The sequence below is a fragment of the Corythoichthys intestinalis genome, chromosome 17, assembly GCF_030265065.1.
Source record: "Corythoichthys intestinalis isolate RoL2023-P3 chromosome 17, ASM3026506v1, whole genome shotgun sequence".
NCBI classification, from domain to species: domain Eukaryota; kingdom Metazoa; phylum Chordata; class Actinopteri; order Syngnathiformes; family Syngnathidae; genus Corythoichthys; species Corythoichthys intestinalis.
This window is the reverse complement of record NC_080411.1, coordinates 4,551,357-4,577,675: the sequence shown is the minus strand read 5'-3', so window position 1 is coordinate 4,577,675 and position 26,319 is coordinate 4,551,357. Positions and strand designations below refer to the sequence as shown.

General features: G+C 40.9%; 3 protein-coding genes and 3 non-coding genes across 7 annotated transcripts; 1 reads left to right on the top strand and 5 right to left on the bottom strand.

The window, feature by feature from the left end:
- Window positions 1-5,295, bottom strand: surf6 (surfeit 6). 2 transcript variants are annotated; one of them, XM_057819356.1, is made up of 4 exons: window positions 5,105-5,295; window positions 3,394-3,564; window positions 3,155-3,234; window positions 1-831 (listed from the first exon to the last, which is right to left on the bottom strand). In XM_057819356.1, the coding sequence occupies exons 1-4, from the start codon at window positions 5,193-5,195 to the stop codon at window positions 130-132; spliced, it is 1,044 nt and encodes a 347-aa protein (XP_057675339.1). In that variant the 5' UTR covers window positions 5,196-5,295; the 3' UTR covers window positions 1-129. The 2 variants fall into 2 exon arrangements, with proteins under 2 accessions (XP_057675339.1, XP_057675338.1); XM_057819355.1 differs by having other exon boundaries at window positions 2-834.
- A 182-nt stretch (window positions 5,296-5,477) lies between these two features.
- Window positions 5,478-22,003, top strand: LOC130905766 (surfeit locus protein 1). The gene is made up of 9 exons (XM_057819427.1): window positions 5,478-5,609; window positions 5,694-5,760; window positions 9,386-9,504; window positions 9,745-9,827; window positions 9,895-10,086; window positions 12,817-12,889; window positions 12,946-13,108; window positions 13,176-13,257; window positions 13,327-22,003. Exons 1-9 carry the CDS (start codon window positions 5,547-5,549, stop codon window positions 13,391-13,393), a joined length of 909 nt encoding a protein of 302 aa, XP_057675410.1. The 5' UTR covers window positions 5,478-5,546; the 3' UTR covers window positions 13,394-22,003.
- rpl7a (ribosomal protein L7a) lies at window positions 21,004-26,285 on the bottom strand. The gene is made up of 8 exons (XM_057819429.1): window positions 26,256-26,285; window positions 25,518-25,638; window positions 25,177-25,326; window positions 24,973-25,113; window positions 21,667-21,746; window positions 21,357-21,487; window positions 21,219-21,288; window positions 21,004-21,149 (listed from the first exon to the last, which is right to left on the bottom strand). Exons 1-8 carry the CDS (start codon window positions 26,256-26,258, stop codon window positions 21,045-21,047), a joined length of 801 nt encoding a protein of 266 aa, XP_057675412.1. The 5' UTR covers window positions 26,259-26,285; the 3' UTR covers window positions 21,004-21,044.
- LOC130906063 (small nucleolar RNA SNORD36) lies at window positions 21,553-21,628 on the bottom strand. Its single transcript, XR_009061202.1, has one exon. It is a non-coding gene; the product is annotated as a small nucleolar RNA SNORD36 (small nucleolar RNA).
- Window positions 21,817-21,892, bottom strand: LOC130906064 (small nucleolar RNA SNORD36). Its single transcript, XR_009061203.1, has one exon. It is a non-coding gene; the product is annotated as a small nucleolar RNA SNORD36 (small nucleolar RNA).
- Window positions 25,402-25,475, bottom strand: LOC130906065 (small nucleolar RNA SNORD24). Its single transcript, XR_009061204.1, has one exon. It is a non-coding gene; the product is annotated as a small nucleolar RNA SNORD24 (small nucleolar RNA).
- Window positions 26,286-26,319: the final 34 nt, after the last annotated feature.

Here is a 26,319-nt window from a genome sequence, read left to right as displayed (position 1 = left end):
CATCAAACCTCACTGACTGCCATTTCTTTTAGATGCTTTAATAATAATAATACATAACACGGTAGCAACACTTAGCATTTGTGTCACATCCATTTAATGAAAGATGAGAAGCAGGGTGTCTTCTCACAACTACTTGTTGACTTTTTCCAAGTCCTCCAGCAGAACTCTGCCCTTCTTCCTGGCCTTTTTCTTCTTCTTCTCCATCTTAGCGTTCTTCCTATTCTGGATGTTCCTGCGTCGCTTGTCCTGCCTTTTCTGCATCTTCTCCACCACCACTTGGCTGCGCTCGTCCCATTGTTTCTTGCGCTGGCTGCGTTTCTTCTCCTTGCTGGCCAAGGCGGAGCGCAGCATAGCCTCGTCGTCCTTGATCCTGACCCCCTCGGCCTTGTACAGCGCATTGGTCCACTTCATCCTGTCCTCCACCTCTTGGGCTTTGGCCTCGTCCTTCTCCCGCAGCTTGTCCAGTTTGTCCTTGCGCGCCTCCAGACGGCTCAGCAGTTGCTTGTAGTTGCGTCCTGTCAGCGGCGTGATTTGCCCCTTGACGCGCTGCTTTTTGGCTTTTCTCTTCGTAACCTTGTCAGCGTACTTGTCCTCCACCGTTTCTACAGCATTGAAGATCACGGCATTTTCCTGTCGTTTGGCCACGCCCGTCGGAACGTGTTGCGCGTCCGCCTCTTCGCGCTTTACCTCGACTTGCTGGCTTTGCGCTTGGGCTTCGGCTAATCTTTTCAACTGGAACTCTTTCTTCTTTCGCTTCTTACGCTCGCGCTCCAACTTCCGCTTGGCTCGCTTGGCCTGGACCTCCTCCATTAGCGCCTCCTTGGGAACGCCCTGCTGAATATTAGAAATTATATTAAATTTTATGCATGCTCCTTGATTAACTACCGTATTGGCCCGAATATAAGACTGTGTTTTTTGCATTGAAATAAGACTGAAAAAGTGGGGGTCGTCTTATATTCGCGGTCTAGACGTTTTACCCATGTACGACGCTAGATGGTGCCAGATTTCATTGAAGCGATGTTCTGTCATGACAGATCTCAGCTACTCTCAAGTTTAACCAGTTTGCATTATTTTATTGCAATGTTTTTCCTTATTCAGATTTGTTTCAAGACTACAGTTGCAGTTAGATTTCACTTTGATGGTTAATGTAGTTATTGCAATTTTGTTGTTTTATCACAATAGATTGGTTTATTTACATTTCAAAAACCAGAAGTCATTCATATACAAATGTGATTGCACTTCAGTTTAAACATATTTAAATGTTCCGATATTAAGATTTGAATGAGGCAAAATTTTAGAGCTGTCCCGACTAGTCGACATAGTCGGCGTCATCGATGACGTAAATCCGTCGACGAGCACAACATCCCGTCGACGGTTAATGAAGGGTTAAAAAAATATATGCGTGGAAAGTTCAGAATGTCTGACGCTCTGTATGCAAGCGGGGAAAGTGGCACAAAGCCAAAAAAGCGCACCAGAGTGTCCAAAACATTGACTTATTACAAAGAAACAAAGGAGGGTACACTCTTGTCCTGTCTCTTCAATGCCAAGCTTGGCTGCACGTCGGCTGTGAATAAACACCTAAAGCGCCGTCACCCCGTTTGTAAGTCCATCTAACTAACAAACGACATGTTTTATTGAAGTTGCTAAGCCTGTCGCGATATGCAATGAGTCCATTTATCGCACGGCAAATAAAAATGAGGGCGGTAATTTTCACGGCTGCCTTTTATCACTGCGTGCGTGCTGATGGCATATGAGACTCCAGTTCCTTTCTCTCATCAACACGCTGTAGAATTAAAGTTCAGGCATAAAAAATTAAGAAAACACATCTATATTAAACACTGTAACGTTAGCACTGCTACACTGAGGTGAATTGGGGGGGGGGGGGCAACTTACATTAGCCTGCTATAAAACATTGGCAGTCGTCTCGTGAAAGCAAACTTGCGGTTAAAAGGTGACACTTCAAACATGAAAAAATCGCTGGTTAACAGCATTTGCAAACGAAAAAAATGACCCCAAAAAAATCTATTACCGACAAACTACATGCAATGACAAAAAGTGCTTTTTTTTGCGGCGTGTAAAGCTGAAGTTAGCTGTTTAGCGAACGTACTTCTGGTGAACATTTCAAAATAAAAGCATGTCATGTTTGTCATAAATAGCGATTCCTGGAGTAAATCCCATATACTTCAGAATTCAGATTCTACACTAAGAAAACCTTTAAAACGACAACCTTTATGAAAAAATCTGATTGGCAATGAATAATTATTATAATTATTATAATACTATTATATATAGTACTATACTATAATATAAATGCTAGGTGTTTTTTTTTTAAGAATTGTTTTGAATCATGTTGGAAAAGCAAAGTCAGTGTTCTGAATCTGTTTACATTCCATTCTTTTGCACTAGTTAATTCTATCAGCACTTGAACTCATTATTTGTGATTTATTATTGTTATTTACGTGTTTATTAGTACTATAATAAATAATTTAATTGTTCCTATATGTTTTTGTGAATTGATAAGTGTCAACAAAAATTTCATTGCTAAATTAGTAAAAAAAAAAAAAATTATTATTATTAGATTAGTCGACTAATCGTAAAAATAGTCGGCTGACTAATCGGGAGAAAATTAGTCGTTTGGGACAGCCCTACAAAATTTGTTTCAGATGTACTGTAATTAATTTCTGTATAAAAATTAATTTGGTGTTCAAAAAGTCTTTTTTCAAACTTGAGTCTTGAAAAAGAGGGGGTCGTCTTATAATCAGGGCCATCTTATATTCGGGCCAATACGGTAATCCCCCAGTTAAAAAAAAAAAAAAAAAAAACGAACGATGAATAAATAAGACAAAACTTCTTGTTTTCGCCTGTTTAATTATAATAATTTAAAATATTTTTTTAAATACAATTTCAAAGAAATACATAAAAAATGTAAATACCAAAAACAATTTAAAAAGTTGTAAATACTATAGCTATACACAAAAATGAATATTTACTTTTAATTTTTTTTTTAAGAATGTTGAACAAAGTAAATACAAATTAAAAACCTTTTTTATTATGTATTAATTTTTGCAAATTAGCATCTTTAAAATCACAGCTAAAATCCCAATTGTTTATAGGGCGGGTTCCAGAATTTCCAGAAAACTTGCCATCTTCATACCTGAGCTCTGGTCTCTTCGATCTTCTCGTGCAGCCTCCTCCGTAGGACATCAACGGTGGAGAATCTGGCTTTCACATCTCCTAAGATTCGCATAATAGATAACAGGTTAGCAAATATAGGCAGAAAATATTAAAATTAGACATAAAATAGTACTTTTTTTCTAATAATTTTTGGAAAAATTCTAAAGAAAAAGCAAATCCTACACCAATTTTCATCAACTTTTATGCGACTTTTTGTACCTTCTTCTGATGTTTGTTTGGTCCTCACTTTCAAGTGTTCCTTGTGTGCCGATACTGGATTCGAATTTTTTACCGGCGTCACGGTGGGCTTCTTCCCATCTTTGAATGACTTCTTTTTGCACTTTTTCTTCTTCTGTGGTGGACCGGAATCCTTCTGACCCTTAAACGGTGCTGGGAAAAAAAAAAATAAATAAATAAATTCTCAATTCATCTTCCGGAGCCCCTAAAGGCACATCAACATAAATCAAAATAAATTTAAACTATCTGGTGCGCACTAGAAAAAATCTGGTAAACATTAACATTACATAGCATTTAAGCTAGCAGAATTTTGCTGTGCAAGATAACCTATTGTTCTCTTGAAGTAAAGCTCAACTAAATCCTGAATTATCATTTTTAGCACGCCGAAACTGCTGGTGTCCGATGTGCACCTGAGCTTAACTCAAACAATACAAGCACATATGTATTATATATATGAAGATTAGTTTATTTTTTCTTTTATAAGTGTAGAAAAAAATGAACTCAATACGACTATATACTATATAAGAAGATCTTACAAAAGAAATATTGGCTAACTTGCAAAAGTTGGCTAGCTTAAATGCAATATAATGCTAATGTTCACCAGATCGTTCCTAGCGCCCACCGGACACTTCCTAGCGCGCACCGGACACTTCCTAGCGCCCACCGGACACTTCCTAGCGCCCACCGGACACTTCCTAGCGCCCACCGGACACTTCCTAGCGCCCACCGGACACTTCCTAGCGCCCACCGGACACTTCCTAGCGCCCACCGGACACTTCCTAGCGCCCACCGGACACTTCCTAGCGCCCACCGGACACTTCCTAGCGCCCACCGGACACTTCCTAGCGCCCACCGGACACTTCCTAGCGCCCACCAGATAGTTCCTAGCGCCCACCAGATAGTTCCTAGCGCCCACCAGATAGTTCCTAGCGCGCACCAGATAGTTTCTAGCGCGCACCAGATAGTTTCTAGCGCGCACCAGATAGTTTCTAGCGCGTACCAGATAGTTTCTAGCGCGCACCACATAGTTTCCAGTGCGCACCACATAGTTTCTAGTACACCCCAGATAGTTTCTAGTATGCACCAGATTGTTTCTAGTGTACATTTGATTTTTTTTAATGTTTTTTTATTTCTGTCGATGTCCCTTTAGGGGCACCACATCTTTTAGATGGCGTGGTGTGAATTAATCAGAATATGGCTGACAATGAAATTGGAATTTTCTGTCCCAACAGATTACAGCCTTTGGCTGTTTTCGTTTTTTAACAGGATTAGACTATTAACTTTATTATGTATTTTAATTAACTGATTCTGCATCAACTAAAAAGCAAAAAAACACAAGTGAAAGAATTTCACTGCCATTGAGAGTGATAGACATTTGAATCAATTCCAATCGGGATGATTGGCGACAGACCTCCAATCCAATTTGACGTATTGGATGTAATGTAATGTATTGGACATCTACTGAAGTGAATGAACAATGAGTTCATTTTAAAATTTTGGCGTCAAGGGATTAATTACGTGGTGTAAGTAATTTAGCTAACGCAAATCGCAAGCAATAAAATGTCCGAAAATGTCATAACGAGAGAGGAAAATAGGTAAATTGTGTCTTCACTTGCCTTTCAAAACGAACTAGGATTTTATTTATTTCACATAACACGATGCTACTATCATAAACATTAGAAACAAACGTTACCGTATGGCCTCTTCTTTGGTTCATTCTCCTGACGGTGTATCACTTTACTCGCCAATTTCTGGATGTACGAGTCCTTCGCTGCAAGATCCATGTTCAAATTTAGAAAATAGAATATTCTGTAATATTAAACTGCTTGCAAAGCCATTGAATAGTCAACACATTCGAGCACACGTGCAGACGGGACTAGTAAAGGTGGTGGACCCGGAAGTAGTACTTAACCACGCAGAAATGTTCACTTTGTTTTACGTGTACTTGTATGTGGATACTTCTCATTTTACGAATAAAGTTTCAATTTTCCAGTTTTAAAAAGATATATTTTTGAATTTTTCATTGTTTAAGAGTTTTGAGGTGTGGCGGTAGAATACCGGAAGTAGTAACACCTAAATAGCTCCCCTCCCCGACCTAGCATTAGCAACATGTCACATACATAACCGGAGTCGCAATGTTTCCGCTAAGAACACTGCTGGTTTCCTACAATAGAGCATTGCTCGCGACTTGTAAACAAGTAAGTTTTCTTCAAGAGGCTTATAATGAGTTATTATCATGTTTATTTTTTCTTGTTATATCAGCATAAACGATGTCATTGCAGACGAATGTCGTTCACGTCAGGAGGACGCTTCACCTGCATCGGACACCTCTCTTAACAAGAACAGATGGTAATTCGGGTTTCTTTCTGGTCGCATTTGTCTGTGTTGACAGTTTTACTTCATAACAAAATTGAGATTAAAGACTTATTTTGCTACATCGTTCGTCTTAATAAGCATAGAGTAGCAATTCAGTGTAGGGCTGCAGCCATCGATTATTTTTAGGGTTGCCCCACCTATCCCTTGAAATTAGGGGTGCACGATATCCATTTTTTGAAACCGATATCGATAACTTCCTGCTTCTCAAAACCGATATCGATAACCGATAATAAATATATAATTTTTTAAACGTATAACCTGAGTTTTTGAACACCTGGAGGTTTAAAAAAATTGTGGTGGATTCAACATAGATTTGCCTTTGATCTCATCAGATTTTTTATAATGACATGAACAAAACCGTGCGTTTCACGTCTGCACTGCCCGACAGCCAGCTAAGAATGAATGCACTTCCATAAACCACAAGGCTTTGTCCTTTCTTGCTTTTATGGGAAGACACTCGTCTTAATATTGTGAAAGTACAACAGAAAATGACACATATTCAATACTCAATATACAACATACAACAAACTGCACAATACGCTTATATACACAACTATTATATGTATAGCATAGCAGACTAGCTTGAACTACTAAAGCATTGGCTGGCTTCTATAACACAACTTATGAAGTTCTGTACATATGATCCTTCACCACAGAAGTAAACATATATTGCACATCCATATGTAATAGTAAACATAAAATACTTACATATATTTCCGAGGCGGAAACGTAACAGAAAACTTTCACGAGTGTCAATGCTACCGCTAGACACCCTAATTTGTAAGTGATTTAACCAAACTACTGTAACAAAAAATAGGTGCATTGAATTATTCTGACCAGCAGGTGGGAGCAATGCCCCGCAAATGGTCAACTGATTTCCCATACTACTGTGTAAACTGCAAAGCCAGAACAGTACATATTATCAGTCCTATTATAAATCTTATTCGATTTATCGGGATGACATCATAATTCCTATTATCTGACCAATAATTATCGGACCAATAATTATCGTGCACCAGTACTTGAAATAAGGAACAATCCGAAATTGGGAATTAAATGTTGACTTCCATATTGAACTAATAGGGAATACATATGAATAGATACATTTCTATGCATTTTAGGAGTTTTGGGGATGTCCCTTTTTTTTCTCTGCCTGTACAGCTTTGGGCGCAAGGGGGGCGTCCCGTATTTCTTATTTCTGAAAGGTGGCAACCCTAATTATTTTAGTAGTAGATTAAACAATCAACTAGTTAGTTCGAATAATCGAGTAATCAGATTAGGAACATTTAATGCGTTGCAAAATACATTTTAGGAGATGTTACAGCATTAAATGCAAATACAAAATAAAATTCCCCGAGTGTTGCCTATTTGCGTCAACATGTCGTCTGTTCTGCCCTTCTAATTTGAACCCGAGCGGAAAAGTAATGAGCAGGACAGCACTGTTTATATTTCACAAAACGAGCAGCAAAAACGATTAAATGAAGGTCTCCGGCGGGATTCGAACCCCCATTTCCTGTGTGACAGATGAGCGCGCAGACCACAGGACTAGGACTGGGTGATATGGCCTTAAGTACATATCACGGTATATTGAACAGATTTACCTCGATAACGATAAATGACAAATTCGACCAAGCGGACTGTTATATAATTTGACAAACTGAATCAATGCATGAAATACAAATAACCGTTTCTCGTTGATTTATTTACCAGTTTTCAATGTAACATATTTAACAATTGTACATGCAGTCTAAATAATTAGTGTATAAAAAATTATTGTAAACAATAATAATTCAAATATGAACATTTATAACGGCTTAGATGACTTGAACAATGTACAACATTATAAAAATCAATACGACGACTGTGCAAACATGTCATTGTAACACAAATGACTTGCAGCTTGAACAGTACGCTTCAAACAGACAACTTATTGTTAATGGCTGCTGACATAATTACTCAACACAAGTGTTTACTTCAAGGTTTCAGGTTTCTTTTTTCCTAGAGCATTTTTTAATACATGCACGCACCCCCCCTCCCCCACACACACACACATACACACACAAACACACATTAAAGATATATTGCTCTTATGCCAATGAAACATTTAAAAATTTATGATGGCAGTAATGACACAGAATAAAGCAAGCACATACAGAAAAATAGCTGTGGCCATTAAACGGTCATATTATAGGTTTCACTGTTGGATGGTACTTTATGCTGAATGCTTTACCATCATAAAAGCTATCAGAGAAATTACACACACACAGATACAAAATAACCCGACATACTAATTGCTAGATGCAGTCCGTGTCCAATCCACTCATTAAGTTCAGCCGTTTCGACAGTGTTAGAGCCGCTGTCAGACTCCATCGTGTTCATTTGTAGCGTTACTCGCTAGCCTGGTTACCAGTAGAAAGCACTGAAAGCATCATCTCCTGAAATCGTGAGAACCAGGGAGGACAGCGGGTGAAAGCCTGTCTGGATGCCGCCAAGAGTCTATTTAATGTCGGGTGAAAGTTTGGCGAAGATCCCTTAAGCCACACTTCATCACGTTTGCTTGAAGCGTTAGCTGCTAGCGTTAGCCTACCACTTTCTACCTACTTTCTTAAAGGGCAATGAACATAGCCGAACAACACAGAGTCAAAGCAGGATGAAAAGACTATATTTTCTTGTTTTATTAAATTACAGAATTTACCGACATGGTCAAAACAACGTCGGTCATCGTGAAGAATTTCGGTAACTGTAAATTTTCCGTATACCGCCCGGCTCTACACAGGACTATACTTTCACATGATGTTAGTCATGATTTTCCATATAAAGCAATCGCAACCCATATGCATTGTCTGTCTCTGTACGGTAAAACCTGAAAGGGGAACACAACTGAAAAAGAAAGTGCGGCTGGCTTCACCACAGAATTAGAAAACGCGGCTCACGTCAGGTTGCAAGCAGACAACAATAACATAGGAATTGCGTAAAAGGGTTTATTGAGCACAGGAAAAAAAAACGTGCGATGGGTCCGTGACAGTAGGTCGGGATCAATAAATAAATAATAATAATAATTAAAAAATAAAAAATACCCCAAAAAATTAAAAAAAGAGGGAAAACCGCAGTGAGAGGCAGACAAACGAAAAAAATAAGGCCATGATGCAACGAAGGGATATACAAACTGTCAAATGGCAGCAAGTCAATATCTCGGCAAGCCGCCTAGGATCGGTTTAAAGCTAATGAGCTGGGATTGGATGCATATACGACGTTTGGAACTTATTCCACACGTCTTTAATAAAACAATCTGACCAGCTGCAGAATGTGACAAAATCATGCCAGTCGGTGTACATGCTTTACTTGCTAGCTAGCACAGCTATTCTCCCAGTCCAGCCCAACTGCGTCATCACCTCCAGTGTGCATTGCGCATGTAAAACATGGCGCCCTCCGCAGGTCAAAACATGTACTAAATATTATAGATTTTTAAACCAATGGCAGTAATATGGTTTCTAATAACAAATTTTAGTAAAAGAGAACAATTGTGACTTATTAGAGCATATTCCCTTTAAGATTTCATTTTAGGTGTCGTATACACTTTAAAATGGTAATTCTCCAGCCAGGTGGGTTGGACTGCGGCACTCGTCCGGTTCGGTGGCGGCGAGCGGACAAGAGGATTTCCTCAAATGGTTTCTCCTGCTGATCCCGGCCACTACGTTCGGACTCGGTACTTGGCAGGTACGCACTATTTTTCTAACTACTATTTGTTTTGGGGGGCTGGGGAAAAAGTGTAGAATAAAAAAAATAAATAAAAAAAGGCAGTGAATGATTATTTTCCAGTGCCATTGATTAGTAAAAGTACTGTCTCATGGAAAAATGGAAATATAATATCGAGTAAAATATAGTGGTGCATAGTAGGCCTTTTTTGTGATATCCCCCCCAACCCCTATTTAGACGTTTTTTCTTTTCTCCATCAAGGTGAAACGTCGACAATGGAAATTACAGTTGATCGATGATCTGACCAGACTCACCACGGCCGAGCCTGTCCCGCTTCCTATCGAGTAAGCACGCTGCCCGTCGAGGCCGTTGGACAAACGGAAGTGAGCTAAGCTAAATAAATGTCCACAGCCCCCTGGAGCTTCAACAGCTGGAGTACAGACGGGTGCGCGTGCGCGGCCGCTACGAGCACGACAAGGAGCTGTACATCCTGCCACGTTCGCCTGTCGACCCCGAGAAGGAGGCCAGGGAGGCGGGACGCTTGTCGTCTAGCGGAGAAACTGGCGCCAACGTGGTCACACCGTTTTACTGCACGGACCTCGGGTAACACAACTTAACAAATCGTTAGCCGGAAAGCCTCATTGATAAGAAGAAATAACGCAACACGAGTTGAGTTGTTTTGATTGCGAACGACCAATGCATTTCCGTGACGTGTATGAAGTAGAATCTACATAGAAATTGGAAAATTACCAAATACATTATTTTCTTTCTATCAAATGTTATTGACAAACATGTTTTGAGGCTAATGACTATGAGTGTTTGTGTGTGTATGTATGAAAATATATATTAATTAAAGCGCAGAGTCCCTACAGGGACAACGAGGGAAATAAAATAATTTTAAACCATCTGGTGGGCATCATAAAGTGTGGTGCGCACTAGAAACAATCTGGTGCGCAGCAGAAAAGTATCTGGTACGCACCACATAGTATGTTATGCGCACTAGAAACAATTTGGTGCGCACCAAATAGTATGTTGTGTCCACTAGAAACTATCTGGCGCGCACCATAAAAGTATGTGTTGTGCACCAGAAAAGTACATGGTGTGCACTAGAAACAATCTGGTGCGCACCAGGAAAGTATGGTGCGCACCAGGTAGTATGTTGTGCGCACTATAAACAGTCTGGTGCGCACCACAAACTGTTATGGTGCACACCAGAAAAGTATTTGGTGTGCACCGGGAAAGTATCTGGTGTGCTCCAGAAACGTATGTGCTGCGCACCAGGGAAGTATCTGGTGCGCACCAGATAGTATGTTGTGACCACCAGTAACAATCTGGTCCGCACCAGGAAATTATTTGGTGTGCACCAGATAGTATGTTGTGTCCACTAGAAACTATCTGGCGTGCACCATAAAAGTATGTGGTGCGCACCAGAACAGTATATAGTGCGCACTAGAAACAATCTGGTGCGCACCAGGAAAGTATGGTGTGCACCAGGTAGTATGTTGTGCACACTATAAACAATCGGATGCTTACCATAAAAGTATGTAGTGTTCACCAGAAAAGAATGTGGTGCGCACCAGGAAAGAATGTGGTGCGCACCAGAAAAGTATATGGTGCACTAGAAACAATCTGGTGCGCACCAGGAAGGTATGGTGTGCACTCGAAACGATCTGGTGCGCACCAGGAAGGTATGGTGTGCACCAGATAGTATGTTGTGCACACTATAAACAATCTGGTGCGCACCATAAAAGTATGTGGTGTGCACCAGGAAAGTATCTGGTGCGCTCCAGAAAAGTCTGTGGTGCGCACCAGATAGTATGTTGTGACCACTAGTAACAATCTGGCGTGCACCATAAAAGTATATGGTGCACTAGAAACAATCTGGTGCGCACCATAAAAGTATGGTGTGCACCAGGTAGTATGTTGTGCACACTATAAACAATCTGGTGCGCACCATAAAAGTATGTAGTGTTCACCAGAAAAGAATGTGGTGTGCACCAGGAAAGAATGTGGTGCGCACGAAACAATCTCCTGCGCACCAGATTGTTTGTAGTGCACACCACACACTTTCCTGGAGCTCACCAGATACTTTCCTGTTGCGCACCTGATACTTTCCTGGTGCACACCACATTTCTGGTGAAAGAATGTTGTGCACCAGAAAAGAATGTGGTGCACACTAGAAAACAATCTGGTGCTCACAAGAAAGGAATTTGGTGCGCTCCAGAAAAGTATGTGGTGTGCACCAGGAAAGTATCTGGTGCGCAACAGGAAAGTATATTGTGACCACTAGTAACAATCTGGCGTGCACCATAAAAGTATGTGGTGCGCACCAGGAAAGTATCTGGTCCGCACCAGATAGATGGCGTACCAGAAATGGATGTGGTGCGCACCAGGAAAGAATGTGGTGCACGCGAGAAACTATCTGGTGCGCACCAGATTGTTTCTAGTGCACACCACAGACTTTCCTGGAGCTCACAAGATACTTTCCTGTTGTGCACCAGATACTTTCCTGGTGCACACCACATACTTTTCTGGTGAAAGAATGGTGTGCACCAGGAAAGAATGTGGTGTACACTAGAAACTATCTGATACTCACCAGAAAGGAATTTGGTGCGCTCCAGAAATGTGTGCACCAGGAAAGTATCTGGTGCGCAACAGGAAAGTATGTTGTGACCACTAGCAACAATCTGGTGCGCACCAGATAGTATGTTGTGTCCACTAGAAACTATCTGGCGTGCACCAGGAAAGTGTGGTGCGCACCAGATAGTACGTTGTGCACACTATAAACAATCTGGTGGGCACCATAACAGTATGTGGTAAGCACCATAAAAGTGTAGTGCGCACCAGAAAATAATGTGGTGTGCTCCAGAAAAGTATGTGGTGTACTCCAGGAAAGTACCTGGTGTGCTCCAGAAAAGTATGTGGTGCGCACTAGAAACAATCTGGTGCGCACCCTTTTATAGGCCACAAACTGCAGGCGTGCATTGGACACCAGCCATTTCAGCATGCTAAAAATGATAAAACAGGATTTAGTTGAGCTTTACTTTAATATTGGACTCAACTATGAACATATTATTAATCCTCATAGTTAGCTGGATGGTTGGAAGCAATGCACGTGCATTGTGCGTTTCTCGTGCGCACCAGATGGTTTTAAAAAAAATTCTGTCGATGTCCCTTTAAGCTTTAAACACACACAATAAGATGATTTATTTAGTTAATTAAATATTATATTTTAAAGAACAATGGATTAAATATCAAAATGTGCTAAATTAAAACAAAATGTATTTTTGTTGCAATTGAATGAATTTACGTAACTTGCTGCTGCCTCTCCAGCATCACAATCCTGGTGAACCGAGGTTACGTCCCCAGGCAGAAGATTTCACCAGAGAGCAGGACCAAGGGCCAGGTGAGCAATGGACATTGGACATGGATTTTTTTTTTTTACCTTCAGTTGTTTGCCAGGTAGAGGATGAAGTGGAGGTGGTCGGCGTGGTCCGGCTGACGGAGCAGCGCAAGCCTTTCGTGCCTAACAACGACCCCGACCGAAACCGATGGCACTACCGCGACGTAGAAGCCATGGCGAACGTGACGGGAGCTCAACCCATCTTCATTGACGCCGATTTTGGTAAAATCGCGTGACTGGTAGTGGGAACATCCGTTTGATTCATTGGCTCTGGCATGCATTTTTTTAGGCAGCACCATCCCAGGCGGGCCGGTCGGCGGTCAGACGAGGGTGACGCTAAGGAATGAACACATGCAGTATATTATCACCTGGTAGGTCGGTCTCTTTTGTGAGTAGTGTACTTGATTCATTTCCTTCAAATGTGTTTTTGTGTCTTCAAGGTACGGTTTGTGCGCAACCACCGCTTACATGTGGTACGCAAAGTTCGTCAAGAAGATTAAAGTGTAAAATGTAAGATGTGATTTGTTTGTATTTCATTGCTCTGTGTGATACTCTTAGGCTAGGTTCATATTGCAGGTCTCAGAGAGTTTAAGAGGACACTTCCATTTAGGCTAATGCTATGCTAAAGCTACGAATGTCATTTAGTGTACGATTATCACTCAACACAGACCCATGGACTTCATAATGTATTGACAAGGCGCGGGGCCGATAAATGGGGGGCCTGCATTGTTGGCAAGACCATCAAAGCTGACTGAGTAGAATCACAAAGAGCTTTTTTGTTGAAAACTCTTGTGAATAAATGCTTAAATCCCTGAATTCTTTATAGATATGGACGTAAACTGTCTTAATTCTTTGTCAAAGCAAAAAAAAAAAAAAAAAGCCAAACAAACATGCAATTAGCATTTATTTTACTTAAATATGTCGAAGTACAATGCTAGTCTGTTAGTAAATGTAGCTAGCGACCGCCTTATGTAAACAGAGCTTTTCCAGTGAATATTGTAATATAATATTGAAATTGTCATCATAATGAAAAAAAATTTTGTCGATAAATATTTTCGTTGTCGTCATCGTTGACAAAAACAACATTGATTCAAAGTTTATATGGATTGATAGCATGCTCGCACTGTGCGTGCATGTGGGTGCGTGTTTTCTGAAATTTCCGGGTTCGCGGTGAGTCAGCAACCAGCACACGTTTGCTCAATAGACTATGTTTATTGATTAGAAAAGGCAGAATAAATGAGATTTATTGATTACAATACCACAAGAGCAAGCAAACAAGTATCAAAAACAAGCATAACAAATGGCAGCGATGACGCTAGATTTGAGTTAGTCAATCCCAGAATCCCCGCATTACGGTTACAGCACAACAAGTTGTCCCTCAGCAATGAAAATCGCTTACCGTGACAAATGAGCGGGGAGCCAAAACACTCCGGTAAAGCGGCGAAAGGACAAAGCTGGGAGATCCGTATGTTTAATCCACCAGCGGACTTCCGGGGTGTTGGGGGAATCTCCCGACTCTTATAGGCACGTCTGACGCGGGGACATGGGTGGCCACTCCCTGCCCTCACGAAAACGCACCACCTGAACTCGCAAGCACCCCCCACCCCTCCCCCCGCTAGGGTATGAGATTCCCCCCCCAGTTTAGGCTCCCAGCAGTTAAAGTAGAATGTTTATTTATCTCGTGAGATTCTCTCCTAACTATGGGACTCAAGCGCGTACTATGGTGCAAAACAAGTTATCTCGTGAGATACCCTCCTAAATATGGGACCCAAGGTGAAAAACAATAGAAGTTGTTACAATCTAGGTCCCTGAAGTATTCATACATCACAAAGGCATAATGTGCTAATGTTAAGGCATCCCATAATATTTTCCCCCCATCAGTGCGTCAGTTTGCCCCGACTCAGCCATGTAAGCAATACTGAAATATTGCTTATTTGGTGCATAGAAAGAAAACCAAGCATTAACAGGGGTTAGCTCTCCTGCCTACAGGTCTCGCTCTTTGCTGACGTAATTGCAGCGTAAATTCCGATTTGGGACACTTGACAGTTCGGACAGCCGCCACATTCTGGAAAAATGTGGCCCAGACCGGATTTAAACCACAAATGAAAGTGACCCAGATCGAATTTCAAATAGTCCACTTTTATGCGACCTGTCCCATTTTTAAAAGTGGAGTTCAAGCTAGGCGTTAATGCTAATGCACAGCTACATCGCTGCCGTGCTGCTTGCCGCTCTCGCTCTTTGCTGAAGTAACTGATGCATAAATTCCGATTTGGGAGACTTGACAGTTCAGACCGCCACCACATTCTGGAAAAATGTGGCCCAGAACGGATTTAAACCACATACGAAAGTGACCCAGATCGAATTTAAAGTGGTCCACTTCTATGCGACCTGTCCTGTTCAGACTGTCAACATGCCTCACTCAAGATGGAAAAACATGAAAAATCGGATTCGTGCATTAAGGCCTGACCTGCGGTTTGAACCTAGCTTACGTCACCTCTAAAATTATTGGAACACCAAGTTGGAGTCCCCTTTGTTTTTGTTGTATACCAAAGACATTTGGGTTTCAGATAAAAAGATATGACACATATGTTTAGAATTCCAGCTTGTATTTCGTGGTCTTTAAATCAAGTAGGAAAGATGTAATGACCTTTTCTTTGAACCCACCCACTTTTCAAGTGAGCAAAATAATTGGGAGTGATGAGAACAAACTTTGTATGTTATTAGGGGCCTTTGTCTTATATTTTCTCGAATTTTATTCATAAAAATCTGTGAGAAAATGAATCTATGCTCCATTATTACTTTTACATTTATTTTCTAGTAGTTACGAAGTCACTTGCCCTGTAAATATACTGTGCTACCTCTACTTAAACTACTTCCACAACCAATAAATTTCGGAATTTAAATTCTGTAAGTAAAGACCAGTGTTGTTAATCTTACTGGGAAAAAAAGTAATTAATTAGTTACAAATTACTTCTCCCAAAAAGTAATTGAGTTAGTAACTCAATTACCTGAATGTAAGAGTAATTAGTTACTGCGCAAAGTAATTGGTGATAATTACTTTTTTTTTTTCCCCTCAAAAAAAAAAAAAAAAAAAAAACATTGGCCACACTATGTGAATTTTTTTGTGAACGTTTTTGGTACAATTGGCCCGAGCCCAATTCTTTACCCTAATTTACCCTTTACCCTGAATCAACTGTTAAAAGTTGTTAAAATTGCTCCCATTATTGCATTAGTTCCCTTCTCTCTACTTTCGACATATGAAAGTTTTAAAACTGTTTCATCATTTAAAGATATTCAAGTCAAGATTTTGCCGATTTAGAAGTATTTTAGATTTAAAAAAAGTTACCCAGGTTCGCTAGGAAGGTTCTCTACAACATAGCTGTCCTAAAAAGTCTACTGCTTTAAGATGGCGGCTGTTTACAAAAGCATCTAGTGCCGTCTCTGTCATTGTGCATCTAGTTATATCTATATACAGTATATGTGATATCTACCATGTCTACCATATCTACCATAACATGCGGGCGTAGTTTGTAGGCTATCGGCTACAACATGTATTATTGGAGCTACCTAGCATCGCGTTTGCTCGGCGTCACAACTTTCTTGTCTCCTCCGCACTCCTGCTCTGCTTTGTCGTCTCGGTGAGTCCGTCTCCCTCAGACTTTTCGACCAATATAATAACGCATAGTAACGCATGCCTTTCCGTCCTCAGTAACGGTAACGGCGTTGCCAAGATGAGAAAAGTAATTAATTAGATTACCCACTACTGAAAAAAATAACGCCGTTAGTAACGCCGTTATATTGTAACGCCGTTATTAACAACACTGGTAAAGACATGTTTTCCATGTGAATGCTGTAATCCATGGGTGTCCAAACCTGTCCTCAAGGGCCGCTGTGGGTCCTGGTTTTTGTTCCTACCAATCGAGCACGGACAGTTTAACCAATGAAGTGTGTGCTAAATTAAGCAGCACCTGACTGCAATCAACTGATTACACTTGTGAGACACCAGATTGGTGACAGGTTGTCCTCATGATGGGTTTGAACAAAAACCTGCACCCACTGCGGCCCTATGTGGAATAGTTTGGACACCAATAGAGGTGGGAATCTTTGGGCACCTAATGATTCGATTATGATTCAGAGACTCCGATTCGATTATGAATCGATTATTGATGCCCCCCCATTTAAAAAAAAAAAAAAAAAAAAAAAAAATTTTTTTTTTTTTTTTTATGTTTTGTATATTTGTTCCAAAATTGTTCAAAAATCCTCTCAGGCTAAATAAACCAAACTACTATTATAGTATCAAGTTACCGGTTAAAAACAGTAAATAAAACTCAAGTCCCCATTCTGTATCAGCAGCTTTAAACTACATTCAATTAATTTAATGTTGTGAATCAACCGTTAAAGTTGTTAAAATTGTGCCCGTTATTCCATAATTTCCCTCATGTCTACTTTGGACATGTGAAAGTTTACAAACTGTTTCATCATTTAAAGATAGATTCAAGACAAGATTTTGCCGGTTTAGGGGTATTTTAGATTTAAAAAGTACAGTAATTTCTGGACTATAAGGCGTACCTGACTATAAGCCGCCACATCGGCATTTGTTCATAGATAAGCCGCACTGGACTATAAGCCGCAGTTGTCCTCATTGTATTATGGGATATTTACACCAAAAGATATTAACTGGTAACACTTCATTTGACAATGGCATCATAAGACTCTCATGAGACCAAATAAACCACCATTAAGCTTTGAACCAATTGGGTGCAAAGCCTTATTGTTTCTAAAAGCTTCATTTGGCCATCACTGCTCCCTTGGGGAGACAGTCAACCTCTGCTGCCACCTGCTTTCAACACTGTTGTCATCCAACATTCCTCCTAGCATGCATTGTGGTGCTACAGATGTAAATAGCAATCAAAATTCATGTTCTGTGCTAATTATTTCTTCAGTTACTGTTCCAGTTGTTTCATTAATTGCCAGTTATGGTATTTGGTAACATTTTCTTGGATAGTGGTGCCATAACACTGTCATATGACAGTCATAATTATTACATGACAAGGTCATAAGCATTAATGAATGCTTATAAGAGGTCGGTTAGTGTCATCCAGCAAACGATCTCACTTTTGAATGGCCGTAAAAGATCTGAGCTGGACATAAATGGAGTTAGTGAAATAATATGCCACATGACACATATTGACATCTGTCATAAGCATTCAGTAATGCCCATGATAGTGTCATGTCATAATTATGATGTTCTTATGACAGTCTTATGAGGCCCCTGTCAAATAGTGTTACCTATTAACCCAATGAAGGAGAAAAGATATCGTCATCGCACACACCATATAATTGTCTGCATTAGTCTAACACACATATAGTCTAACACATACATATGGTACAGGTTGGCACCGTCTAACTGTTTGCATTACTCTAACACACGTAATATAATTAATCAGGAAATAGTATCATTTTCATATTTACGGTATGACTACACTACTAATATAAAATAAATAGAACACCATAGTTTAATGAGAAGAAATAGAAGAGATACACAATGCTGTCTTATCACAAGAGTGACGCACCAACTCTGGCAATCAGCTCTCCCAGCAAACTCCAAGGACAAAGCGCTTTGTCCTAAAACAAGTACAACCAGCCCGGACAGCCAAGTTGATAGCGGGCGTCCCAATCCGCGCACGAACCTAAGCCGCCCAAAACCGGGGGATGGCCCAAAAGCAACGCCCAGAAACGCCTTCGACAAGGCCCGCCTCAGCAAAGACTTTAAAAAGACTGGACACTGAGATAACACAGATTTTTTTCTGCTCTGAAACACATAGCCTTGTTTTGGATCCAGAATTGTCCCTCCGTCGTCTGTTTTTGCCTTGTTTTTACCATTGTCGACAAATAAATTGTCAACCTGTTTTCGGTGAGTGTTCTTCAAGCTTTTGAAACATGGAGTCCGTACAAAGGGTTAAAATAAGAGGACGCGCGAGATTCGGCCTTCCCGGCGGGCGCGCGCGGAGCAGCGTCAGCCGAGCGGCAATTGTTTTGGCTGGTGCTGTTCTCGGGTGCGTCTGGGCCGGGGGGGCGAATTTCAACACCAAATACATCAACAAATAAGCCGCACTGGACTATAAGCCGCAGGATTCAAAACGAGGGGAAAAAAGTAGCGGTTTATAGTCGGAAAATTAGGGTAATTAGGTTCTCTACAACAGAGCCTTCTAGAGAAGTCTACTGCTTTAAGATGGCGCCTGTTTACTAGCGCGGGAAAGTCTGTCATTTCACATCTAGTCTAGATATATGTGATATCTACCATAGCCGTATGTTGCCGTATGTTTGTAGCAACTAGCAACTGGGCGCAGTTTGTAGCGGCTGAAGGCCGCAGTCAAGTATGATTAATTTGTTGGGTTTTTTTTTACCTAGCGGCATGAGCTGCACATGATATTTACTCTCGGTCCGTTCCTCATTGCGTCCCGAAGACCGCGCTGACTGCGTTTTATTTCCGCTTTACCTGGTATAATTCAATAATCGGAATTTGGATGTTTGTGAATCGTTCTCGAATCTTCCACGGCCGAATCGCGAATAATCTAAGAATCGGAAATTTTGCACTGCTCTAATCCTTTCCAAAATTGACATCTTTTTCAATGCATGCTACAATTGGATTGCACTATAAACATGACTTGTGCATAATGTAAAAAAAAAAAAAAAACCTATTAATACACTCATGTTAAGTTGTCTGAACATGAGGTGTTAATGAAGAGGCCGCTGGGATACACATACAGTAGAGGTCCCTCATAGCCAATTGAATGCCAGGAATGCTAGGCAATAGCCAATGTCAGAGCAGCTATGTTACATTCAGTAAACTCTGGGAGCTGCGAGTTCCAACCAGACTGAAATTTCTTTAACAAGAGGCAATAGTTTACGTTGAGATGTGTCTTAACCTGAAAATTTTGTATGTAGAGATGTTAAGTAGAGGTACCACTATATACCCTATATTTGGCAGGGAATGAGTTAAGGTGCTATGAAAGGTTACCACGTCATAAAATAACTGCACTTACATGTAGAGAAATTAGCACTCAAGTCTTTTAGTTTAACAGTTATTCCACCCTAAACAATACATCAGTGAAACACTTTTTTCAGCAATTTTGATCCACGTCTAGGTTCCCAGTGCATGCCATAGCTAGTACATGTTGAAACAGTAGTTACATGACAGGTCACCAGATAGCCTGTTGGCAGACTGCAAAAACCTGCAGCTTTTACAGTGGGCGGGGCAAGGCAGCTGAAAAAGGAAGACAATTTAAGATCTAATTTCATTATTACCGTAATTTCCCGACTATAATGCGCACCCCAAATTTACTTGTAAAATGTAGGGGAAATTATTGTACCCGTTGATAACGCCTACCCTAATTTTAGCACCAATAAATAGAAGAATACAAGTAAAGAGCTCGTGTACAGATACAGAAATGTCATTTTACTGACTGGTGAAACACAGCACAAACATAGCATATTGGTAGTTCAAAACCTTACCATAAACTGACAATATTTACGGTAATATGATTTGACAACTTCTCCAATTTAGCAGAATCTAGGAGAAAACAAAACAGATGTGACTTCTTTTAAAGGCTGCTGTATAACTTGCTCGTTTCATCATGATGAATAAATGTTTCTTCCATGGATTGATATGGTAAAATGAAAGTACGTAAGTCAGAAATCCGAGAGCTCATCGCTGTCGACACTGACGTTCTATGTTGTGGCACTGTTGGATCCATGCTTCTGTGTTGTCATATCTATGTTGTGATTGTCTGAGCCAGAGGGCCGCTAATGCTAGACAAAAGAGCGCCGCATTATAGACGGACTGTCAGCATTGAAGTTCACTGAAAGCAAGAAATAAAAAGTACACGGCACTCGAAGTCGTTTTTTTTTTCCCAAGACAAAAGACACGACAGTAACAATAGGAACTATTGTTATTTGGGTTTGAGTTTCCCGAGGGGCAGATATAGTTGACGGACACACACAGGAAGTCTGTGTTGTTACGTTTATGGTCGGAGCTGCAATAATCGTCGACTCAAATGAGTTCAAGAAACTAAGTTCTGTGCTTTATGAAGAGTGAAAACAATAAAACAAACCAGTCATGTTACAACATGAACATTTTTTTATTATTCCAAACAATTTAACCAAGCTTGGTAGCCAACTCTTTGGCTTTGGCTTTCTCAAGCTTTGCGATGCGAGCAGTGGACTTGGGACCCATGATGTTGCCTCCCCAGTGACGACGGATCTGCAAAAACCACAACATGAGGAACATTCACACCTTTAGTCACTGTATGGAATTAAAAGAAGTTCTCACCTCTTCATATCTGTCGTTGTAATTGGTCTTGACGGCCTCCACGAGCTTGGCGAGGGCACCTTTGTCCTCGCTGCGGGAAAGAGGCGCGATGCTTAAATCCGGTTCTGACAATTGGGAAACTAAACATGACGTGCTTACGGGTTGGTCTGCGTGAAGGCCACTGAGGTGCACGTCTTCCTGTGCACCAGCTTGCCCAGGCGCGCTTTTCCTTTCACGATGCAGTAAGGGACGCCCATCTTGCGACAGAGTGCGGGAAGGAAGACCACCAACTGAGAAAGAAACACCAGGTTGGTATTTGGAGGTTGACATCCCCATATAGCCTGGCCAAGTCTGTTGGGCTCAGGGTTAAAAAGCTCGTATGTTTTGATCAACACAATGATTCAGGTGAAGAAATTCAAGCATCATTGCCAAGAGAACCACCCCGTTTCCCGCAATTCCGTACACTTACCTCGATGGGATCCACGTCGTGGGCGATGACCACCAGCTGGGCCTTCTTGCTCTCCACCAGTGATGTGACGGTGTTGACACCTGGAAGGGAAGGACGATTAACGAGAATAAAGGGAACGTTCACAGCTGAAGCTGGTTCTCGTGGGCACTTTTTGCTCAGGGTTAAAAAGCTCATAAAGCATCAAGATGATTCTCAGGTGAAGAAATTCCAAGTCACATCATCGCAAATCAGGCCACTTTGGGGTTAGGACTGCCACAAAATGTCGATTGCTTTTTTTCTTTTCTTTCGATGAGTCAACTCATCTAGTGTTATTGACTGTTCTATTACTATCTCATTTTGTTTACAATGACAATTTTTAAGGACTACAGAAGTTTTCCTTTAAAAATTTTTTTTTGAAAAACTACTAAAAATACTTTAATAACATTTTTTAAGTTTATGGGGCATCTTTCACTTTAACAATTATATAAATTTGTTTCATATTTAGATTTGTCTTCCAATCAAAAAAAAAAAAAAAAAAAAAAAAAAAAGGTTTCAGGCAATTTTAACTCTTTACAGGACAACTAATTTGGGCCATTAAAAAAAACAGTGTCCAATATACAAGTAGGCCTACATGACCCAAAATGTCAAGTCCACATGTGGATGCCAGGTCTTCTTTTTTTTAAAATATATAATAGTGCTGCAACGATTAATCGATTAACTCGAGTATTTGATTAGAAAAAAAATATTCAAATTAAAATTGTGTTGCTTCGAGTATTCGTTTAATTACAGTGGCATTGTAATGGTTTATTTTGAAAGAGTTTGCATTTAGTGTTATTGATTAGGGTGGATACACTGCCCTCTGGTCTGCCTCTTTTCACATGGCTGAATCCAACTGCTCGCCGTTAAGACCAACGTAAGCTAAGTTTTTGTTTGAGCTCATGTTTTTTTAATGCATTCATAATTTAGTTTATAGGTATATTAAGCCAATTTTTCTGGGAATATGTGTCCGAACCATTTGTTATAAGCATTGTTAAAAAAAACTAGCATTTTATAGCATTTAAGCTAGCAGACTTTTACTATGTAAGTTAGCCAATTGTTCTTTTATTGTACATGGATCCTCATTTATTTATATTTCTAAACCGTTTGAGGCTCAACTCAGGTATTCAAATTTTTCATTTTCCTTACCCGATTACTCGAACTAACTAGTCCATCGATTAATCGACTACTAAAATATTCGATAGCAGCAGCCCTAATATATAATTTATACAGTACAGGTAGACCCTGGGTTACGAGCAAGTTCCTACGCTAGCGACGTAGCCAAATTTCCAAGTAAGTCGGAATTATAAGTAGCATCGCCAAGCCCGCACTATTTCGCTTATGTTAACTGGCGTTCACTCCCGCTTCCTAACGTGAACGCATCGCTTGAAACCGTAAATAGCGCTGGTGTGACGTCAAACAAGTCAGAGTGCCAAAAAGGAAATGTGATCGCACATTTACTAGTCCTTCTAATGTATTTCTTTCTGTAATGTATTGATAAACATTAGACTTTCATATATTTTAGACTCATTACACACAACTGAAGTAGTTCAAGCCGTTGTTTTAATATTGATTTTGGCAAAAAAAGTCAAGAAAAAACAAAAATCCCTATCTCAAAAATTAGCGTATTTCATCCCACCAATACAAAAAAAAGTCAACCTTCAATTAATTATATCAGCTATGCACTCATTACTTGGTCGGGATTCCTTTTGCAGAAATGACTGCTTCAATTTGGCGTGGCATGGAGGGAATCAGCCTGTGGCACTGCTGAGGTGTTATGGAGGCCCAGGATGCTTCAATAGTGGCCTTAAGCTCATCCACAGTGTTGGGCCTGGTGTCTCAACTTCCTCTTCACAATATCCCACAGATTCTCTGTGGGGTTCAGGTCAGGAGAGTTGGGCAGGCAAATTGGGCACAGTAATGCCATGGTCAGTAAACCATTTACCAGTGGTTTTGGTACTGTGAGCAGGTGCTGAAAAATGAAATCTTTATGTCCATAAAGCTTTTCAGCAGACGGAAGCATGAAGTGCTCCAAAATCTCCTGATAGCTAGCTGCATTGACCCTGCCCTCGATAAAACACAGTAGACCAACACCGGCAGCTGACATGGCACCCCAGACCATCACTGACTGTGGGTACTTGACACTGGACTTCAGGCATTTTGGCATTTCCTTCTCCCCAGTCTTTCTCCAAACTCTGGCACCTTGATTTCCCAATGACATGCAAAATTTGCTTTCGTCTGAAAAAAGTACTTTGGACAACTCAGCAACAGTCCAGTGCTGCTTCTCTGTAGCCCAGGTTAGGCGCTTCTGCCGCTCTTTCAGGTTCAAAAGTGGTTCGACCCAGGGAATGCGGCACCTGTAGACCATTTCCAGCGCACGCCTGTGCACGGTGGCTCTGGATGTTTCTACTCCAGACTCTGTCCACTGTTTCTGCAGGTCCCCCAAGGTCTGGAAACGGACCTTCTCCACAATCTTTCTCAGGGTGCGGTCGCCTCTTCTGGTTGTGCAGCATTTTCTGCCATACTTTTTCCTTCCCACAGACTTCTCACTGAGGTGCCTCGATACAGCACTCTGGGAATAGCCTATTCACTTTGAAATTTCTGTGTCTTAGCCTCTTGCTTGAGGGTGTCAATGATGGCCTTCTGGACAGCAGTCAGGTCAGCAGTCTTGCCCATGATTGCGGTTTTGAGTCATGAACCAGGCTGGGAGTTTTTGAAAGCCTCAGGAATCTTTCGAAGGGCTTTTGAGTTAATTGGTTGATTCAGAATAGGTTAGTAGCTTCTTTAGAGTACCTTTTCATGATAAGCTAATTTTTTGAGATAAGACAAAACAAAAATCTTACTTTTTTGCCAAAATCATCAATATTAAAACAAAAAAAGGCTTGAACTACTTCAGTTGCGTGGAATGAATCTAAAATATACGAAAGTCTAATGATTATCAGTACATTACAGAAAATAATGAACTTTATCACAATATGCTAGCTTTTTGAGAAGGACTTTATTTATTTATTGGTACTGACTCTTTGCCTGCCATTGACAACTAGAGACGTCCACTTCATTTAAACTAGTGGACAGGCTGTGAATACTCATCTTTTAGTGCCATTGATAGCGTTGTAGAGGCCCAATCCATTTTGACTTGGAGGGTTGGTAGCGAATTAACCTCTTTAATGCAATCAATGAGCTCCCTATAAAGTCAACATCTTTGTATGAGTCATTCACTAATCTATTAATCAATTGATTGTGGCAGCCTTGTTTGGATATCCTGACACTATCTGTTCTCGCATTGCTCACCGGCACGAAGGACAGGGGGCCTCTTGGTAGGGGTGTCTCCTTTGCCGGCTGCCTTCTGTTCAGCGCGGGCCAGCAACCTCTTCTTCTTCTCCTGCTTGGTCTCGGGCCTGTACTTGTGTGCCAGTTTGAACAGCTGAGTGGCTACACAAGAACACAAAGACTTCAACTCATATTGCTTTCAAAAGAATTCACTTTTTCGCATACCCGTCTGTCGGTCCAAAGCCTGAGTGAACTGGTTGATGGCGGGGGGCACCTTCAGGCGCTTGTAGAGGATGGCGCGCTGCCTTTGCAGGCGGATGTAGCGAGGCCATTTCACAAAGCGCGTCAAGTCACGCTTTGGCTGAATATCCTGGCCTGCGAGTGGAGGGGAACAAAAAAAAAGTCACAACTCTGACTGTAAATAATACGCCACCGCGTGGCGTATGAGGGCACATCAGCGATCTTGGTGGAAAGGTTGTCTTCAGTGGTGGTAAGATAGCAAATATTCGGAATCATCATCTGTGCTACGAATTGGGCCCTCGCCATAAAGTCACGGGCAAACTCACCGATGCCAAAGTTCTTCGGCCTCTTCTCGAATAGGGGGTTTACTACTTTCTTGACCTCCTGTTTCTTGGCCACCGAAGGGGCGGGGGCCACCTTCTTCCCCTTTGCCTTCTTTCCCTTGGGCTGTCACACAAAACAATCAGAACAGTCAAAAAATAAGGTAGTAAAAAACTCATACCCAACAGAACTCAAGCTTGGACAGGGAGAAATAAGGCTTTTCCAATTCACTTGCTGTCTGGTTAAAACCATTAAAACTTTGCCAGGAAGCAGTTAACTTGTGTAAACGTTCAACAATCGTTTTTCCCCATGCACATTGAACGCACTCACACTCACTAACCAGTCATTTTCCAAGCTTACCAGCAGGCCTCGTTGTACTATTTACCCGCTTAAGTCGCTCCTACGTAAAGATAATAAGTGCTGAAAAGAACAAATGTTTAAAAAGTAGCAGTGCCAATAATTAAAGAGAAGGGGGTTATAGATTCAACATAGTAATCACGCGTTTTTCACCACAACTTAGCATAGCAACACTGCGTTAATTAGCACCGGTATCCACCGAAGATGCGTTCAAGTCTCACACAAATCCGGACAAATTTTGACGACAAATAGCGACGCATAGATTTAGAACAAGTCCCACTAGTTAATCTTTCACAATTTAAAACACTATATCATAAGATGTGACAAGGATGCACACAGATTCAACACATGAAACATTAGCCGAGGAAAGAAGGCTGTGCACCCACCATGTCGGTTCAGGCGAAAAGGAGGAGCAAAGGCTGCTGGGAAACGGAAATACCGCGAGGCTTC